The sequence below is a fragment of the Vitis riparia genome, chromosome 17 (assembly GCF_004353265.1).
Source record: "Vitis riparia cultivar Riparia Gloire de Montpellier isolate 1030 chromosome 17, EGFV_Vit.rip_1.0, whole genome shotgun sequence".
Taxonomy (NCBI): Eukaryota; Viridiplantae; Streptophyta; class Magnoliopsida; order Vitales; family Vitaceae; genus Vitis; species Vitis riparia.
This window is the reverse complement of record NC_048447.1, coordinates 17080029-17099579: the sequence shown is the minus strand read 5'-3', so window position 1 is coordinate 17099579 and position 19551 is coordinate 17080029. Positions and strand designations below refer to the sequence as shown.

Sequence of the window (19551 nt, the reverse complement as noted above, 5' to 3'; positions counted from 1 at the left end):
ATTTTTGAGGTTTTTATTTATTTATTTGTTTGGATGAAAATCGTCTTTTGAAAAGAAGATTTCTAATACCTACATAATCCGCTCTCTTTAATTTACCGTACTCTTGTCAATGTCAAAAGTCCCTTATAGGTGAGGGATGGAGTTTTTGTCTACTACCAAAGAAGAAAAGAAGATAAGCCTTTTGGGATCGAATGATTTATTTTGTGTATCACATCGTGGCCACCTTTTTCTGAATCTGTGAAAGGCCAGAGGAAATTCAACTTAAGATGATAGGTTTGAAAATGTAAGCTCACATCAAATCACAAAAAGTCATTAAAGCTATTATTATTTGGGAAGATTACGACGTAGGAAAGGTTGGAAACTTGGAATTGATAAGGTTCACTAAGTTATAATTCCTACCCTCTTTGAGTAATGATTTGAAAGGTTGAACATTTTAGAATTTCAATTATATATATATAAGGTTGGAAACTTGGAATTGATAAGGTATAATTCCTACCCTCTTTGAGTAATGATTTGAAAGGTTGAACATTTTAGAATTTCAATTATATATTTGTATATTTTGTATTTTCCTCTTATTCCCCGTTTTTCTTTTATACTTTTTTACACATTACTATTATTAATTATTAATATTATTTTTTATGATATTAATATTTTGAATTATTCATGTTATTGTCAATATCATTCTTATTAATATTATCTATTATTTTTATGATTATTATTGACCTTATTATTTATATTTTTAATATTATATAAAAATATTTATATGTATTAGTATTAATATAATTCTTATAGGTTATAATAATAATAACAACAAAAATTAAAAATGAAAAAGATCAATTAGAAAAGAAAAGATGTTAAAACTTTAAGAGCCATGAATGAAATTAATGATCAAAAATGAATATTTAGAAATCCTTACAAAAGTAGAGCTTAATAAAAAATAACAAAGATTAATTATAAATTCACGAGAATCCGAGACTTCCCTGTATACAAAGTAAGGGGGAAATTCAAACTAAATAACTAAGTCCGTCAAAACATTGGGAGTTAAACCCAGCTCCCAACAAGAAGCACAATGATGTTTGCATTAGCAGTACGCCTAGTCTTTTGCAAGCCTCCAAATTAATGGGAAAGTTACTTTCCTGTAATCTATATTTCAGCTTAATGACTTCTCCACTGGGATTATAGGGTCATACACTCTTTCTGTTGCCTTCTTTGCCTAGAAAAGATGAGAGAAAATTTCAATGAAGTGCAGAAAGAGAAAAAAAAAAAGAACAAAGCGAAAGTAGGGAAAGACTGGTTTATCTCCTGCTCCCACTTAGTGCTTAGGGTGATGGTGAGAAAAGAGAACATTTGGACTATGAGTATATGATACCCGACCAGAGCCCCTACTAATTTGCAGCATTTTAAAACAGACCAGTTTCAAGAAAAAAATAATAATAATTAAATAATTTAATAAAATGAAAGAGGGGTAAAAATATAAATTTTCGAATAAATACCCTAGGTATAAATTAAAAATTATTATTCTTCTTGTTTTTTTCTAAATAGCGTTCTTGTTCACAGAATTCTAGAGAACATAAGGTTGAAGTCGGAATTCAGGGTTTGAAGAGCAAATTTCTATAGGTAAGATTTTTTTTTCTTCTAATTCTTCAATTTTATTTTATTAGATCCGTCACTTTTTGTGAAAACTTTAGGTAATTTTTGAAGAAACCCCAATCTAGATTAGGGTTTGTTTTTTTTTTTTTAAAAAAAAAAAAAAAAACGTGGAAGAAGCCTTTAAGGGAGGACTTGAGAGACGTGATTGGGTATATAAAAAAAACGAAGAAATTCTAAAGATGGTGTCGTTTAGTGTGTGTGATTTGGAAAGTCAAATAACAAAATTGGTGTGTGTACTTTGAAAAGTTAAATTACATGTAGAATATGGGATGGGTCTAGGAAACCTATGTAATGATGAGTTTGGATTAAATAAATAAATTCTTGTATAAAGTGATGAGATAAATTATTTCAAATAAATATTTCTAAGAAATTCAATTTAGTTTAAGAATTAGAAACAAATTATTGAGGATAAATTTTTGAAAAAAAAAATAATTAATAAATAATAAAATATAAGTGCTTTTAAGGTAAAGGAAATTAATGTAGTTATTTTAATTTTATTTTTTTGAAACAAATTTTTATATACATCATTTGGAAACGTTTTGAGTTATTATTCATTTTATGCATCAATCAAATATGTTTTGTATGAAAAGTATGTTAGAACCTTACATTTTGTTTACAACAGAGAAATGTGAAGATATTATGTTTTGCAAATTGGAATAATTGAAATAAATGTCTGACTCTAATTTGTTTGACCTTTGTCAACTGGATATAATAGTTGACATTTACATTTTTTGGTAGAAAATGTAATTGATTTGGGCCTTAGTCTCTAAGGGTTTGGTTAAAGGTTACTAGTACTAATAGTGTTTGATTCTGTTCACTTTAAAGGAACAATTTGAGGCTAGTCACCTATTTGAAAAGTCTCACATAACTGGACACCATTTGATGTTTGATGATCAAAGTAAATAAATGATTTGAATGTTTTGACTGAATTTGATATGAAAATGTTTAAATCAGAATTGAAAGTGTACAGTTAAAAGTTTTGAATGTATTGACAAAACTAATTTAAAGGTTTATGAAAATAATTAGTTATAATATCTCATATTTTGCAAGTGAACTTGAAATATTTGATCCATGAACTGTATTAATGTTCCTTATTGGGCTTTGAGTTCATTCCTCTTTGTTGATTACTTTTCAGGTACCCTTAGTTTGGGTAAGGAGTGATGGCTAGGTCGAGGAATGGTCATCATTAGGATTTTGCTTAGGATGCTATTTTGGACATTGTTAACTTATAAGTTTACGTTCATTTGGATTATTTGGTTTTTGAAAGCTATTTAGATTTGAACTTTAAATTTTTATTTTTTTTATGATAGTTTGAAGTTGAGATTTGGAGATTATGAAAATTTTGTTAGCACTTGAATTGTTTGAGTTTGTAATCTATTTGGATAATGGATTTTGGTTGATGAATGCTTAGTTTTAAAGTTAAGTTTTGAAAATTTTAGAATTTTATTCCGCTACTCTGAACAGATATTTGGTAATTGGTAATTTCCAGTTACAAGATAATTGTTTGGGTCAGGTTACACTTTAAGCCTTCGAGTTTGAGGTGTGAAATGACCGTCACACTCTTGGAGTGGGTCTTGGGGCGTGACAAGTCTCCTCTCACACCCTCAACCCACATCATCTCTAGTGCCATCCAAAACTGCATGCCATGTCCGCGCGTGGAGAGACAATTGAGAACTCCCGTTAAATCAACTTTTGATACTACATTAAATTACTAATTTTCTAATTAGAAGTTTAAATCCATAGAATTTTGATTCAATATACATATTATATCATTAAAAAAGACTATTTGAACACTAGGAAGAGACTTATGTCAATCCCTAATTCTTCGCTTTGCATCAAATTAAATCACATCCTCCATCGCTTGTGCAGACTCCTGTTAATTCCTTTGAGTTTCATTCTTGCAAATGTACTTCTCAAGCGAAATACTTAACACATTAGTTACAATATTGTTAGGTCGATATCTATGGCGCCTAGTATGCATCGTTTACGGATAGGACTATTAGGGTATCTAATCCCATTCGCTCTCCTAGCTTTCGTCTCTTAGTGTCAGTGTTGGCCTAAGAGAGTGTTTTCACCATATAATGGAGAAGTCATCATATGAGAGAGGGAAGGGAAGGACAATTATGCAGAAAGAACAACCATTTTGAGGATGCAGCATTGAAGTTTCCTCATTATACCCACTAGTCATGATGGTTATTAAGGCACTTAATTAGGGTTAGGGTGGTCGTAAATGTTGAAATATGTGTTAAAAGAGTGGGATGTTTTCTTGACATAAAATCACAAACATGTCTGATGTACAAGGATGATGTCCAGAGATTGAAATCCTGTGACTGATTTCCTAACTGCATAAGAATGAATATTATTATAGGATATACTTCAGGAAACATTAGGTATGAGTAAAACATAAATCATTTTCCACCCTTACAACTACATATTGTCTCAGTCTTCTACAAATTAAATCATTTGTAAGCACTGTTACATGGAAGAAGTAGCTCTAATCAGGCCTATCTTAGAACATAATCCATATACCTTGACCTGCAGACCTCAGCTTCAGCCTTCTTTGCCTAACAAGAAGTTTAAAATAATGGAAAACTTCAATTAATATGACCAACAACACAAGAAGAAGAAGAAGAAGAAGAAGAAATGTGGTCTTAACCAAAATGAAAAATCAATTCAATTACCTGTTGCTCCCAATTAGTTTGTAAAGTCACAACAAGAAGACACAACATTTGCAGAAAGAGCGCGCATAGAATCCCCATCCAAAGCCCCTGCTTGCGGGAATTGAAAATGAGGAAGAAATTGTAGCTAGAACAGAAGATACAAGCACATAGATGACAGTTTAAAACAAAAGAAAAAGGAGCAAAGAACTAAGTGTATATATAGTACGTACCTTCCCTCCAAGGCCAAAGTCAAATGTAAAAAGAAGAGCACAAGGGATACCAACAAGGTAATAAGCTCCCAGATTGACAATGGCTCCAATCTTCTGCCACCCACATCCTCTAACAATACCTGAATTTTGAGATCGATTTGTTGCATTCACTATCAACTCGACTCAATAGCACAAATGGTTAGATTGGTAAGGACTAGAACCTGAAAGTGCACACTGGATTGCATCCAATAAGGCTGAAGTAGCTAGCAAAGGCATCATGGAGGCAACATATTTCACTACTTCCTCTTTATTGCTAAACAAGTAGCCCCAAGTACGACGCAACAAAAACATGATCGACCCAAGCAGCATTCCGAACACATTGGCCAGGATTAGCACAGCATGTACTGCCAAGTATGCTTTTTGTGGTCGCCCAGCGCCCAATTCATTTGAAATCCTTATACTGTTATTTACAATACTTGAGATTGTGTACTATGTAAAAAATGAAAGATCAAACCATGATAAATTCCAATTTGACTGACCTCCCAGCGCTGCCTATTCCCAAGTATATATTGAACAACATTGCACATGTAGTGAGGCTGAAGACATGAACAAAAATTACTCAAAGTGAAGTGTAAGTATGGAATTGTATGTATAAAAATTTAGTTGAGCTAGGGACTGGATTTTGAAGTTATTAATCTTATAATATTGAGTTTTGGGGAAACATATTGTAAGGTCTAAAACCATTAAAGACGAGAACGACACTAACATGATTGACAATACTGATGTTTCCAGCTGAGGATTAGGAAGAATACCAGCAATGAGAATCAACACTTGAAATGACCAGAACTCTAAACTGTTTCAAGGCAAATTAGAGAGAACAATCATCTTGCCAAATAGACAAAAGGAGCTAGATATGTCTCAGTATATGGGAAATACAGACTAGCTAGAAACCTGCAACATACCAGACCATAGAGGCTGAAGGAACGGCTAATCTTAGAAAGCTAAGGACATCTTGAATATTCATTTCAGAAACGCCAGTCCAAGTTTGCTTGCAGGCAGGTGAGAACTTGACATAAAGTACTAACAGGAACACGTTGATCCAAGAAGAGATTGAACAGGCCAAGGCAGCACCTGCACTGCCGAAGCTAGTCTTGAAAACCAGGATCCAGCAAGTGGGGAAGTGAAATAAAGTAGTAATTGCTGAGATTAGCATCACTGGAAATACAATCTTCTGAGTTTGCAAAAATCTAACAAGGCATTGTAGAATTCCACAGGAAAATAGTGTAGGCATCATGAACCAAACATACCGCCCAGCTCCCCTTGAAATATATGGATCTTGGCCAAGGTTCATAAGAATGTGCTCAGTTTTGGCCCAGATGAAAGCCAGAGGAACACTTACAAGTAAAAGAACAGACATGGCTCTCTGCATATGAATGCCAAGCATGTGATAATGTTTTGCTCCATAGGCCTGACCACACAAGGTGTCCAATGCGCTTCCCATTCCAATCTAGCCAACATAATCAAAACTTACGAGAAATGAACAAGTCTTGTAATAAATTATATTGAGATAAAAGCCTCAAAAGAAAAAAAAAAACAGAATACCAAAAGGCTGAAACCAGTGACGGAAGCAAAGGAAGCAGCCATGGAAGCACTTGCGAGAGGTAATTCTCCAAGATGACCCACAAACATCAAAGACACAGCCTGTGTAAAGTATCGCAAAACACCAACAATTGTTAGAGGTCCAGCTAACGCCAGTTGCTTCTTCACCTCTTCACCAATCTCTACCCTCCACAAATCCTTATAATCAACATCAGAATCCGAAACACATAGACTCAGTATTTCTTCTTCTGAATCCATATATTCTGATCACTAGTCAAATAAACCTTTTCCTCTTCCTTCTTCTTCTTCTTCTGGGTCAGTACATATCTACAATGAGACTTGAAGTTCTCTCTGATTCAGACAAAACAGCATTTTAGGGTTTGAAAATGGTTGTCATCTGATGAGATTAATATGCCTGTTTGTTCTTGGAAGAATGGGTCCAACCTGATCATCTGATTTGAAGTTCAGTTAGATTCTGCGATCATGAAGTAATTGAATGGGGTGATTGTGACAAGTGTAAGCTTATAGACGTGAGCTAAAATTCTGTTGCAAGCGGTTTTAGATGTTGAAAGTAATATTTGAGAGTTAAAAAACAATTTTTTTCCTTCTGGTTTCTCCATGTTTTAAGAATTCTTATTTTTCTTAGAAAAGTTTTCAAATATTAAATTTATTAATTTTCTCCTCTTAATTAATTATGCGTAAAAAAGTTGATAGAAGGAAATTAAACTATTAGGGAAGTTTCTTTATCTATTTTTTTGAATGTTTTTTCTCTCTTCTTTAGCATTTTTTTTATAATTTTTTTATTATTCAAATAAGTAAATCATTTGCATTAATTTTGTCAGTATTTTTTTTTAGAATCAACATAGCAAAATAATATTAAATACATTTTTAATAACTCTAATAATAATAATAATAATAAGTGTGGATTAGAGACACCCATCAATTGTTCAAGAATTTGATCATTCTCGCCCCCCCCCCCCCCCCCCCCCCCCCCACCAAAAAAAATGGGGTTGATGGTTAATATTCTCTTTTAGAATCATATCAATTATGTTGGAGGTAAATAAATATCTTATTGCTAGTTAATATTCATTTTTAGAATCATATCAATTATGAGTGAGGTGAGACATTTATGCTAATGATTAGTCATATATTATCACATATTTTTTATTCATATTTCTTATAAATGTGTAAGTAAAAATAAATGGTATATCATTACATATTTTTCACTTCTATTTCTTATTTATAATTTTTATATATGTGTGTTTGTAAATAAAAGATTGGATTTTGTGGGTACTAATCAATGAAAAAACTAATATTAAATACATTTGAGATAGTGGAAGAAACCATAAAATTTCAAAATAATTATTTTTTATTCTCTTATTATAAATTTTTGACGGCTTTAAGGTAGATGATTTAATTGTCAACATGATGATATTATATCATAGGATGTTTATTCTTTAAGCATGATCCTTAAAAGTTTTTTTGTAGTTGAGCACTATCATGTTTCTTTGATAATCAAACTAACTACATTGCGAAGCAAGAGGGAAAATGTTGTTTAAAGCTTGCTTATTGTTCAGTCACACAAGCAATATAATTGAGGTGCTGTAAGTTTTAGATTATATGCTAGTAAGCTCAATCTTAATAAGAGCTTTAGAGAAGGGGGTTGGTGCTTTGATTTAGAGACGTCTAACTTCCCTCCTTGTTATCTTGATTGGGAGGCACAATCCTTTTGAGTCTAGTTCTGGAACCAAGAAATGTTTTCAATCACAATTTCTCTATTAAAAAAAATAAAATTAAAGGTTGATTTGATATACTCTTTGGCAAAATTCAATTTAAATATATATATTAAACTATCGTTTGAAGGTATGCTAAATTAAATTAGCAAGTGTTAGCCAATTTTTTTTATTTTGACGTGAAAATTAGCTTTTAATTAAATAAATCATTGTATCATTTCAAAAGAAATTGTTGAAATAATTGTAAACATATAGATAAAGGCATTTTATCATTTTCTAATAACATTTTAAATTATTTTATAAAATAATATGTGTAAATAATAAATTAACTAATTAATAATTTATTTTTATTTCTTTATTTGCACATAATAAATATTATATTGTATCATTCAAAAGTTTATATTAAATTATATTATTTTATATTATATATTTTAAACATATGACTTTTTTTTATTGACTTTCATGCTGGTTGTATCTTATTGCCTCTTAGGGACTGGATTCATGTAGATTTTTATTTCAATGATATTAGACTGTGAAGATATATTTGGAAAAAATATCCTTATTCATTTTGGTTAGTGAATAGATATTTTATTATGAGTTGAAATTTTCATCAAATGAAATTCACAAACATGAATTTCTTTTTCTATTCATTTAGGATTATCATTTTCATTTTTAGTATATGTAACTTATTGAAAACCTTGTTTAAGACAACTTCCAAAATTATAAATAAGTTGTAGCCTTCCCTTGAAACCTATTTCCAATTTGAAACAAAGTTTAACGTAGAAAATAATGGCAATATGACAGTGTCTTTACGTTTTGTTTTTTAAAAAAAAAAAAGGAAAAAAGAAAAAGAAAATTGATACTTGATAATTTAATATAAATAATAACATTTCCTATGAGTATAATAAATCAATGTAACTATAGGAGTTAATTATTTTTTCAAGAAAATTTATATTAAATAAAAGATTGAATATAATAAAAAAAAAAAAACTGTTAATAATTCTCTTACAATCATATCAACCATGTATAGATGTGAGAATTTTATGATAAGCAGTCACAAATTATAATACATATTTTTTATTTTTTATTTTTTATTTTTATAAATATGTACATGCAAGTAAAAGTTTGGACTGTTTTCATGGTAAAGAATGAAAAATGTTGTCTTAAATATATTTAAGGCAGTGGAGAAAACCATAAAATTCTAATATAAAAATGGTTTTATTGGTTCAATGAAGTCCTATAGTTAGGATTTGGCTGCATCTCTTTATTTAATGGTATTTTCATTTTTTCAAGTACGATATTGAGATTGATGGTGCAAGATTAATATTTCAGTTGAAGTTCCCTAATTAACCTAATGGAAGAAAGAAAGTTAAAAAATAGAAATGTTCTATGACTGTTTTATTGCTTATCATTGTAATCTCTTCCAAAATTCCCAACTTTTCAACATTGAAGTTCTTTCCTATTTTTCAAAATGATTTTAATTTTTTTTTTTGTTATTTATATAAACTCATAAAATTTACAAATTACATTTTTAATTAAAACTCAGATTACTATTTTATTTTATTTTTTAGACGAGATCATAACAGACAATTTTGAAATAAAAGGTTAAATACATAATTCATAATCTAAAAAAAAAAAAAAACTTTAAAATAAACTACAAAATAATGTTCCATAAAAATCCCTGCTTCAATAGTTAAAATATAATAAAGTAGGGAAAGATAAAACATGTAACAGTTATCATCACAAGAATTGTGCTCGTGCTATTTTTGATTTTTGGATCTAAAAATTCTCATACACAACTCCAACCACCATAAGACAACTCTTAACCCTTAGCTAAACAATTTCGCCCATTCACCATAACACTTGAATTTATTAGTTATCCTATGTTTAATTTCCTTTTTTTTATAATAAATTTATCTATTTCTGTTACTAGGATTAAAATATCTCTGGATGAATTTTATTAAAATATCTATAAAAAAAAGTATCAAATGAATATTTGAGAAAGAAATATTAATAAGAAATATAAAACAAGTCATCATTCATATATTAAAATTATTTCTTTAAAAAAAATAATATATACATCATAAAATTTATGATATTTTTCTATAATTTTGCACTTGAAAATATGTTTAAAATACTAAATTTCCTTCTTCTGGGTCAGTACATATCTCCAATGAGACTTGAAGTTTCCTCAAATTCATACAAAACAACATTTTAGGGTTTGAAAATGGTTGTCATTTGGTGTAGGCCCCCGGTGTGCGGGCACAAGTGGCGTATTAAGGGTTTTTCGACTTGAAGCAACCGAATTCCATTTAAGTGGGCCTACGGCCCCCCACACCTCTCGTGAGCCCATGAGCCAAGAGGTGGTTTAGTATATAAACCCACTGAAGTGCTTTATGCTTTCCAATGTGGGACTTTTTTTTCCTCTAATTTTTGTAGCTTTGGTTATTTTTCTACATAATAGTTTTTACTACAATAAATAGTTGTATCATATCATTTGTAATACCATATACAAATTCTAAATTTTATATTTTATTATTATATTACAGCCTATAAACATAGTAATAATGAATACGAATAAGTATTTTTCCTTCATATGATATTTTAACTCGATTCTTTCTCAATTAGAGTTTTTTTCAAAGAAGTAATCTTTGTGCCTTTGATTTAGAGTGTGAATGAATTTAATAAGGCTTTGTATATATATATATATATATATATATGATCGATTTTCAATTAAAGTATTAAAGATCGATTTTCAATTAAAGTGATTGTCTTCTTATATTGTTGTTTGGTTGTTTTAGTATTGATTAACATAAATCTAAATGTTTTGATATTTTAATATAAGAGATTAATTGAGTAATTATCTCATTTTGTTGTTGTCTCCTTGTGTTTGCATTAGTTGATATGTATATAAAATTAGAGATGGATTTTTAATTAAAGTGATTTTTCTCCTCATATTGTTGTTTGGTTGTGTCTGATTTGATTGACATAAATCTATATCTTAACATAAGAGGTTAATTCTCAATTAGAGTAATTATCTTATTATGTTTTCACCTTGTGTTAACATTCAAAAGTAGAGGAAAAAAATGAAAATAAATAAGTTGTCTCTTAATTAATTATTTGTGAAAAAAATTGAAAGAAGGAAATTAAACTATTAGGGAAAGTTTTTTATCTAATTTTTTTTCAAAATTTTTTTGAGGTTTTTTCTGTTCTACTTAACATGATTTTTTTTAATTGTTTTATTATTCAAATAAGAAAATCATCTTTATTAAAAAAATTTACTATTTTTTAGAATAAACATAGCAAAATAATATTAAATACATTTTTTTTAATTCACAATAACTCATTCAACTCACAAAAATATTAATAAATGGTATTCATGCATTGAAAATAATAATAATAGTAATAATAAGCGTGGTATAATTAAATTTATGAGTGAATTTTCCATGGACTAGAGAGACTGTCGTTCAAGAATTTGGTCATCAACTCTATCGAAAATACATATATAGTTGACTATTAATATTTTTTTTAAAATCATCTTGATTATGTTGTAGGTAAATAAACATATTGTTACGGGTTAATATTCCTTTTTAGAATCATATCAATTACGTGTAAGGTGAAACTTTTATGCTAATTATTAGTGATATATTATCACACATTTTTCATTCATATTTCATATAAATGAGTGTATGTAACTAAAAATTAGTGGTATATCTCCACACATTTTTAGTTTCTATTTCTTATTTATTCTTTTTATAAATATGTGTATGTAAATAAAGAGTGGATTTTGAGGTACTAAGAAAAAAACTAATATTAAATACAGGGGAGAAAACCATCAAATTTCAAGTTAAATGTGCTTTTGTTCACTTGTAAAGTAAGAACCATTTTTTTATTCTCTTGTCCTATTTTTCTTAGGGTTTTTAAGATACATGAGTTAATTGTTAACATGTCGATAAAATTATGCCACAGGATATTTATCCTTCCCACATAATCCTTAAAAGTTTTCCGTGGTTGAGTATTATCATACCTTTTTGACGAACAAGCTAGCAAATTAACTACCTTGCAAAGCAATATGCAAAGTATGTTTATTTGTTTAAATCATGTGCAAACATGGTCAGTCTCAATATACCCATTAGAGAAGGGTCGGCCCACTGCTCAACAAGCTAGCTAGCGACCTACGGAATTGGAAAAATTCAATTTGAATATGTAGTAAACTATTGTTTAAAAGTATGCCGATTATAAAAAAAATTCAAAATAGTGATAAACTATTGTACAAAAGTATATTGATGAGTATAAAAAATTTCCAATATTTAATAAATTAAATTAGTGAAGTTTTATGGAGTACGAAAATATGAACATTAAAATTTTAACCAAATTTTGTATTTTGATGTGAAAATTAACCTTTAACCATTTTTTTTTAATGTGAAAATTAACCTTTAATTAAATAAACCAATTTATCATTTCAAAAGAAATTGTTGAAATAATTGTAAACATATAGATAAAGGCATTTTATCCTTTTCTAATAACGTTTTAAATTATTTTATAAAATAATATGTGTAACTAGTATTGAATAATAAATTAAATATCAGTAACTAATTAATAATTTATTTTTATTTCTTTATCTGCACATAATAAATATTATATTGTATCATTCAAAATTTTACATTAAATTATATTATTTTATATTATATATTTAAACATATGACTTTTTTTTATTGACTTTCATGCTGGTCACGTCTTATTGACTCTAAGATTAGGGATTGAACTCGTGTAGATCTTTATTTCTATGATATTAGACTGTGAAGATATATTTGGAAAAATTATTTTTATTCATTTTGGTTAGTGAGTAGATATTTTATTAAGAGTTGAAATTTTCATCAAATGAAATTCACAAACATGACTTCTTTTTTTTTATTATTCATTTTAGGGTTATCATTTTCATTTTTAGTATATGTAACTTACTAAAAACCTTGTTTAAGTCAACTTCCAAAATTATAAATAACATTTGAATACCAAATATAATTTTCAAATAGCTTTAGATGGAACTTTCAAAATGTCCAATTATATTTCCTAATTTGATTTTTGTACATTTTAATGCATTATGAGGCTCCTAATTGGCTTATAAGAATTTTTTGTTGCATTAAAATTTTAAAAATATTAAAATTATCTTTATTTTTAATAATAAATAAGAATACACTCTACGCACATCCACTTTCTATAATCTCTCTTAATGTAGAAAAAATGGACATAAAAGAAACTTTCATAATTATGCAACAATGTTCCATCTTAATGCATGTTAAAAAGTTGTACTAAAATAAAGGGAAATGATGGTGTAATTTTACTACAAATTTTCCCATTATATTTAGTTATTTGTGATTTCAAATGAAGTATAGTACTACTAAATGATACAATGTTTAGTTTTAATATCAGACAAAAAATTATACTTGATAATTTAATATAAATAATAACATTCCCTATGAGTATAATAAATCAATTTAACCATAGGAGTTAATTCTTTTTTGAAGTCTGGAGCAATCTACCAAATAAATATAGATTTTTGTAAATTTGATATCAATTAAAAGGTTGAACTCAATTTTTAAAATTAAAAAAAAAAAAAAAAACAATTCTCTTGCAATCATATCAACCATGTATAGATGTGAGAATTTTGTGATAAGTAGTCACACATTATAGCATTAAAACATAGTTTTCACCTTTTTTTCCTTTATAAATATGCACATGCAGTAAAAGTTTGGACAGCTGCCATGCTAATGAATGGAAAATGTTGTCTTAAATATATTTGAGACCTTGGAGAAAACCATAAAATTTCCATATAAAAGTTCTTTTATCGGCTCAATTCCCATATATTTGGTTGTACTTATTTTTTAATCTCATGGTTTCAAGATTAATATTTACGGAATTTGCCTAGTTAATATAATGATATCAACCTAATGAAAAAGGAAAGTTAAAAGTTGAATTATAGTATCACCATTTTTGTGCTCATAGTTGTATTATCTTTGAGTGCACTGAAAGTTGTCTATTTAACCTAAAGATATTATGAAAAAAAGTTAAAAGTTGAAATAAAGTATTATCATTCTTTTATGGTAATCTTTTTAAAGTACAGATGATGCTTTCCTATTTTTCACAAGATTATAAGAGGCAATTTTGAGATAAAAGGTTAAATACATAATTCATAATTAAAAAAACTTTAAATATACTACAAAATAATATTTAAGAAAAATCTCTACTTCAAACGAAAAAAAGGACTCTTTAAATTATAACCTGCATATCTAAATATAATAAAGTAGCAAACTCTATGAAAGGTGAATATGTAACCATACAATAATTAAGCAGTTATCATCACAAAAATTGTGCTCATGCTACTTTTGATTTTTCACCTAAAAATTCTCTTACACATTCCAACTACCATAAGCCAACTCTTAACACTTCCGCCAAACAATTTCACCTTTTCACTGTAGAACTTGAGTTTATTAAGTTATCCTATGTTTAATTTCATAATTTGTGTTACCATTATTAAAATAACAATAGATGAATTTTATGGAAATATAAAAAATATCGGATGAAAATCTGAAAAATAAATATCGATAAAATAAAAATTAATCCAAACTTATAAAAATATTAATAAAAATTCTAATAAAAAATAAAACAAGAAATTATATATGAAAATTGTTTTATTAAATAAAAATAATATATGTTTTTAATAAAATTTATGATATTTTAAAATAATTTTGCACTTGCAAATATGTTTAAAATACTTAATTTGAATGTATTTAAGAATATAAAATAATATATAATTAATTAAAAAAAACATTTATTATTTTCTTTACAATAATACATTTCTCATGTACTTAATCACTCAACAAAAGATGCAAAGAAAGACTCATTCGGACATATTATTAAACGAGTCATGTTTGAAATAAGTAAATTTTCATTATTTTGTATCTCAACATGTCACGATACATTATAACCTAACTAGTCAAGGTAGAAGTACTAGTCCAATGTATACATGTGTCAAAACAATTTAAGAATGTCAATTTAGAGAAACTAATTCTAAATACTCTTATTTTAATCCTCTTAACAAAAAGCATTGTCCCTTAAATGCTCTTTCTTCTTCCAAATGTTTGTGTTACGGCATTTCACGTGCTCCAAGCTCTTTTCTATATCAGAACTTTTAATTGCTCAAGGAAATAGAAAAGGTCAACCAAAAGAGGCTAAATTAATTGCGAAAACGGGTTACTTTACCACTAATTCACCCAAGTTAAATTAATTAAAGGTTGAAATAATATGGGTTGATTAAATAAATAGGACTTTATTATATTAGTGGAAGAATTGTACAGCTGAATTTTCAAGTATCATTAATCACACTACAACTTTTTTGAGCTCATTTACCCAGGGAAGTCACCATACACTAAATGATAATGTTACCCCTCATTAATTTATGTGCTAGATGCTATAATGTTATTTGTCTATTGTTGATAGGGCATAATTGATATTAAAGAAGTTCACTTTCCTAAATTGAACAAAGATGGTAAAATATCCTTCATAAAAAGGATATAAACTCTTGCTTGGCAAAGATTGGATGCCACCCTCAAATTAATTCATTGATTGAAACCTAAGGAATAAAAAACAAATGAAAAATGGTTCCTTGATGAAATAGTAAGTAACCTTAAGTTATGTTATTCCTAGTGATAAAAAGGAAAACGTGTTTGTTTTTTTGTTGGATCACTCCCCCAATGATATTTTGATATTTAATTAATTCATCCAATAATGTTCCATTTTGATGCATCTTAAAAAGTTGTGGCCTTCCCTTGCCTATTCCTAATTTGCAACGAATATTAATATGGTGAAATAATGACAATATGCCAATATTTTTTTATTTTGCTAAAATAAAGTGAAATGATAGTGCGGTTTTACAACAATTTTTCCTATTATATTTATTTAGGAAAATGCTAAGATATGGTACTTTTCACATACAAGATTTGAATGGTAGAATATATATGATGAGATTTAAGTCATTGGGTAATGATATAAACAAATAAAATTAAGGTATAATGATACAAATAAATGAGATTAAAGTACAAATAATATGATCGAGAAATGTATATGTGACACTATTTGTTTAATGGTGTCTTTTTATAAGTATCGAAAAAATATCATTCGATGCTATAGTCAAACTCATTTACTTATTTGGGATTTCAAATGAAGTATAGTACTACTAAATGATACTATTTTTAGTTTTGCAACAACTTATATTTAATTATTTAATATAATTAATTGTATTTTCTATAATTATAATAAATCAATGTAACCACATGAGTAATTCTTTATTAAAGTCAAGGGCATAATCTACCAAATAAATATAGATGGTTGTACAAAACTATTAACAGTCATCTTACAATCATATCAGGCATGCATAGAAGTGAGAATTTTGTGATAAGCGGTTACACATTACAACACATTTTTCATTTTTTTTTATATTAGAAATATGCATATAAAATTTTATTCCATGGTAATTAATGAAAAATACTGAGTTTTAAATATATTTGAGACAGTGGAGAAAATTATGGTTTTAAAAACCAGATTGGACCAGTCGACCGATCACGGTTCTGGTCCAATCTGGTGAATTGGGCCAAAAAATAGTCAAACCAGAATTGGATTGCTTGAACCGGTGAACCAAACGGTTCCCTCCGAACCATCTGATTCAACCATTTTTTTTTCCGGCAACCCCTCCCACATGACTATCCTAACTACTACCTCCCACTGTCGCCAACTATTGGTCAATTGAACGTCGCTCTCTTGCTAGCACCCCCCAATCCGTCATTCTCCTTCCTTCTTCCCCTTTTTGGTTGTCCATTCCTCCATTTCTTTCTAGATTTTTTAATTTTTACCTCATCTCATTACTACTTAAGATCTGACCGTATGTCTTTATATGATAATACTTTCATTAGTTCATGATTCAATATTCATATTTCAAGTAAAATTGTCATATTAACAATGTTCATCATTGTAATCTCTTTTGAGTATAGAGCATGCCGAAACCTTTATACTTCCCGTAATTCCAAAATTCACAATTTTTCAACCTGAATCCTATAATTCCTAATCTTTAATTTTTTTGGAGATTAAAGATTAAATCATCCATGAATGCTTGAAATGGTAATAAATTTTTTGTTATTTATAGAAGCTCATAAAATTTATTCCAATGCTCCTCTTGTTCACAAGATACATTTTTAATTAAAATTCAGATTACCAATTTTTTTTACACAGGATCGTAATAGGTAATTTTGAGATAAAGGGTAAATATATAATTCATAATCTAAAAAAACTTTAAAATAAACTACAAAATCATATTTAATAAAATTACCTACTTCAATAATTATAGAATCAAACCAAAAAATGAACTCTTCAAATTATTATGACCTGCATATCTAAAGACAATAAAGTAGCGAACTCTATGAAATAAAAACAGGTATGCACAAAGGTGATTATGTAACCATGTATATCACAATTTTTGAATAGTTATCATCATGTATCACAATTATCCAACTACCATGACATAACTCCTAACCGCCCCCCTAAACAATTTCACCATTTCACCATAAAACTCAAGTATATTAAACTATCCTATGTTTAATTTTTTTTTAATTTTATAAATTTAGTATTTATAACAATTATATAATCCATTTCTATTATAGAAATATAAGAAAATATCGATAGCTGAATTTTATAAAAGAAAAAATAAAAAAATTGATTACAATACAAAAAAAAAAAAAAAAAAAACTAAAAAAGAAAAACTCTAAGAAATGAAAACACATCTAAAATACTTAAGAGTGCAATGATTTTTAGAAGTGTGTTTAACATTCATAATGCTTAAAAAATAAAGTGTTTTATCTTGTATCATATTAGAACACAAAAAAATGCAAAGAAAGACTCATTATAACATATTATTAAACGGGGTGGGTTGAGTGAAGTCTAATTAGTTCAAAATAAACTGAGATGATGTTTGTTTCTTTTACTTAAATCTAAATAGAACTTGATTTGATTCAAATCCAAATATAACTTAATAGTATTAAGTATTAAGTTGTTTATTTTTTATTATTATTTTATTCTATTAAGTATTAAATATCAATAGGGTGAGGGTCATGTTGAGATTATATTTTAATCGTTTTAAAACATTATTTTTAGCATTTAATAAAAAGTCAAATATTATAATTTTTTCTATTTAATTAAAAATCAATAAAATTAAAAAAATTAAAAACAAATCATCTAAAATCTAAAAGCAAATTACATTTAGTATTAAATTAAAAAACAAACATCACCTTACTAGTCCAATGCATAAGTGTACCAAAATAACTTAAGGATATCAGTTTAGTCCTATCAAGGAAACTAATTCTAAATACTTTCATTCTAATTCTATGAACAAAAAGTATTGTAGCCTAAATCCTCTTTCTTCTTGTCCTTTCTATAATGGGTTATTTATTACTATTTCACCCAAGTTAAATCAACTAAAGGTTGGAATAATATTGGTTAATTAAACAAATAGAAGAATTTTATCATATTAGTTGAAGAATTATAATTGAATTCTCAAGTATCTAATATCACACCAAAATGCTTTTGGGTTCATTTATCCAAGAAAGTTACCTTATCTTTGCATTGGATATTAAGACTCATATAATTATTTTTTAAAATAGTTTTTTATTATACATGTGATAACAAGAAAATAGAAAATAATTTTATTTTCTTTAAAATAGAAATTAAGGTGTTTTTAGATAATTTTTTTTTAATTTATTTTCAGAGACTGTTTCAAAAAATAATTATATAAATATGAAAAATGATTAAAAATAAAATATCACATATAAAAATTATTTTTAAAATATATTAAAAAACATATAAAACAAAGTTAAAAATAGTTTAGATTTTCAAATAAATTTTTATTTTATAAAACATTACATCATAACTATTTTTCAAAATTGTTTCTTACAACACTTTTTCAAACATAGAGTGGATTTGAGAATGGTTTTAAAAAACGTTTATAATATTTAATGATAAAAATTTTCAAGTATTAAAAATATTAAAAATGTTTCTTGTAATCATTATCAAATAGACTCATAGTCTAAAACTCATAAGTTTATGATTTTGAACTTTCCATCATAGGAATTAACAATCTTTTGATCCATTACTTACTGTGCTAATCAAACTGCACCTGGTCCACCTGGATAGCTGAGAGCTTTTGACGAGCTAATGTCACCCTTATTAATTTATGTATCGGATACTATAATGTCATTGGTCTATTATCGATAGGTAATAATCGATACTTGGGGAATTCACTTTCTATAATACCATAGATAGCGAAACTAATCCCACGTTTGGATATTCAACAAACTCTTCCACAATTGAATAAAGATGGTAAAAATCCTCGCAAAAAGGATAAAAACTCTTCCACAAATATGGGATGCCACCCTCAAATCAAATCATTGATTGAAACCCAAGGAATTCGAACAAATGGGAAATGGTTACTTTTGATGAAATCGTAAGGAACCTGGGTTACCCTATCTCTAATGATGAAAGGACAACGTGATTGATTTTGATGTTGGATCTCTCACCCAGTCCATATTAGTGTAATTACGTGTCCCACAATCTCTTTGGTAATTGAACATATCTTGAACTCATAAGTAATAACCCTTA

The 19551-nt window shown here is 27.7% G+C and overlaps 1 protein-coding gene across 2 annotated transcripts; it reads right to left on the bottom strand.

Moving 5' to 3' along the window:
- Nucleotides 1-4036: 4036 nt before the first annotated feature.
- LOC117905102 (protein DETOXIFICATION 16-like) lies at nucleotides 4037-6509 on the bottom strand. Of its 2 annotated transcripts, XM_034818005.1 has the most exons (8): nucleotides 6122-6509; nucleotides 5482-6026; nucleotides 5286-5372; nucleotides 5059-5115; nucleotides 4741-4979; nucleotides 4541-4659; nucleotides 4332-4418; nucleotides 4037-4214 (listed from the first exon to the last, which is right to left on the bottom strand). In XM_034818005.1, the coding sequence occupies exons 1-8, from the start codon at nucleotides 6374-6376 to the stop codon at nucleotides 4155-4157; spliced, it is 1449 nt and encodes a 482-aa protein (XP_034673896.1). In that variant the 5' UTR covers nucleotides 6377-6509; the 3' UTR covers nucleotides 4037-4154. The 2 variants fall into 2 exon arrangements, with proteins under 2 accessions (XP_034673896.1, XP_034673897.1); XM_034818006.1 differs by lacking the exon at nucleotides 5286-5372.
- Between the last annotated feature and the right edge of the window lie 13042 nt (nucleotides 6510-19551).

Excerpts from the sequence above, each read along its gene's own strand:
- LOC117905102 (XM_034818005.1), bottom strand. The coding sequence starts at position 6,376 with ATGGATTCAGAAGAAGAAATACTGAGTCTATGTGTTTCGGATTCTGAT. Across the intron at positions 4,419-4,540 it reads ACTTTGGCCTTGGAGGGAAG|GGGCTTTGGATGGGGATTCT; the intron begins GTACGTACTATA and ends TCCCGCAAGCAG. Across the intron at positions 4,215-4,331 it reads AAACTAATTGGGAGCAACAG|GCAAAGAAGGCTGAAGCTGA; the intron begins GTAATTGAATTG and ends ACTTCTTGTTAG.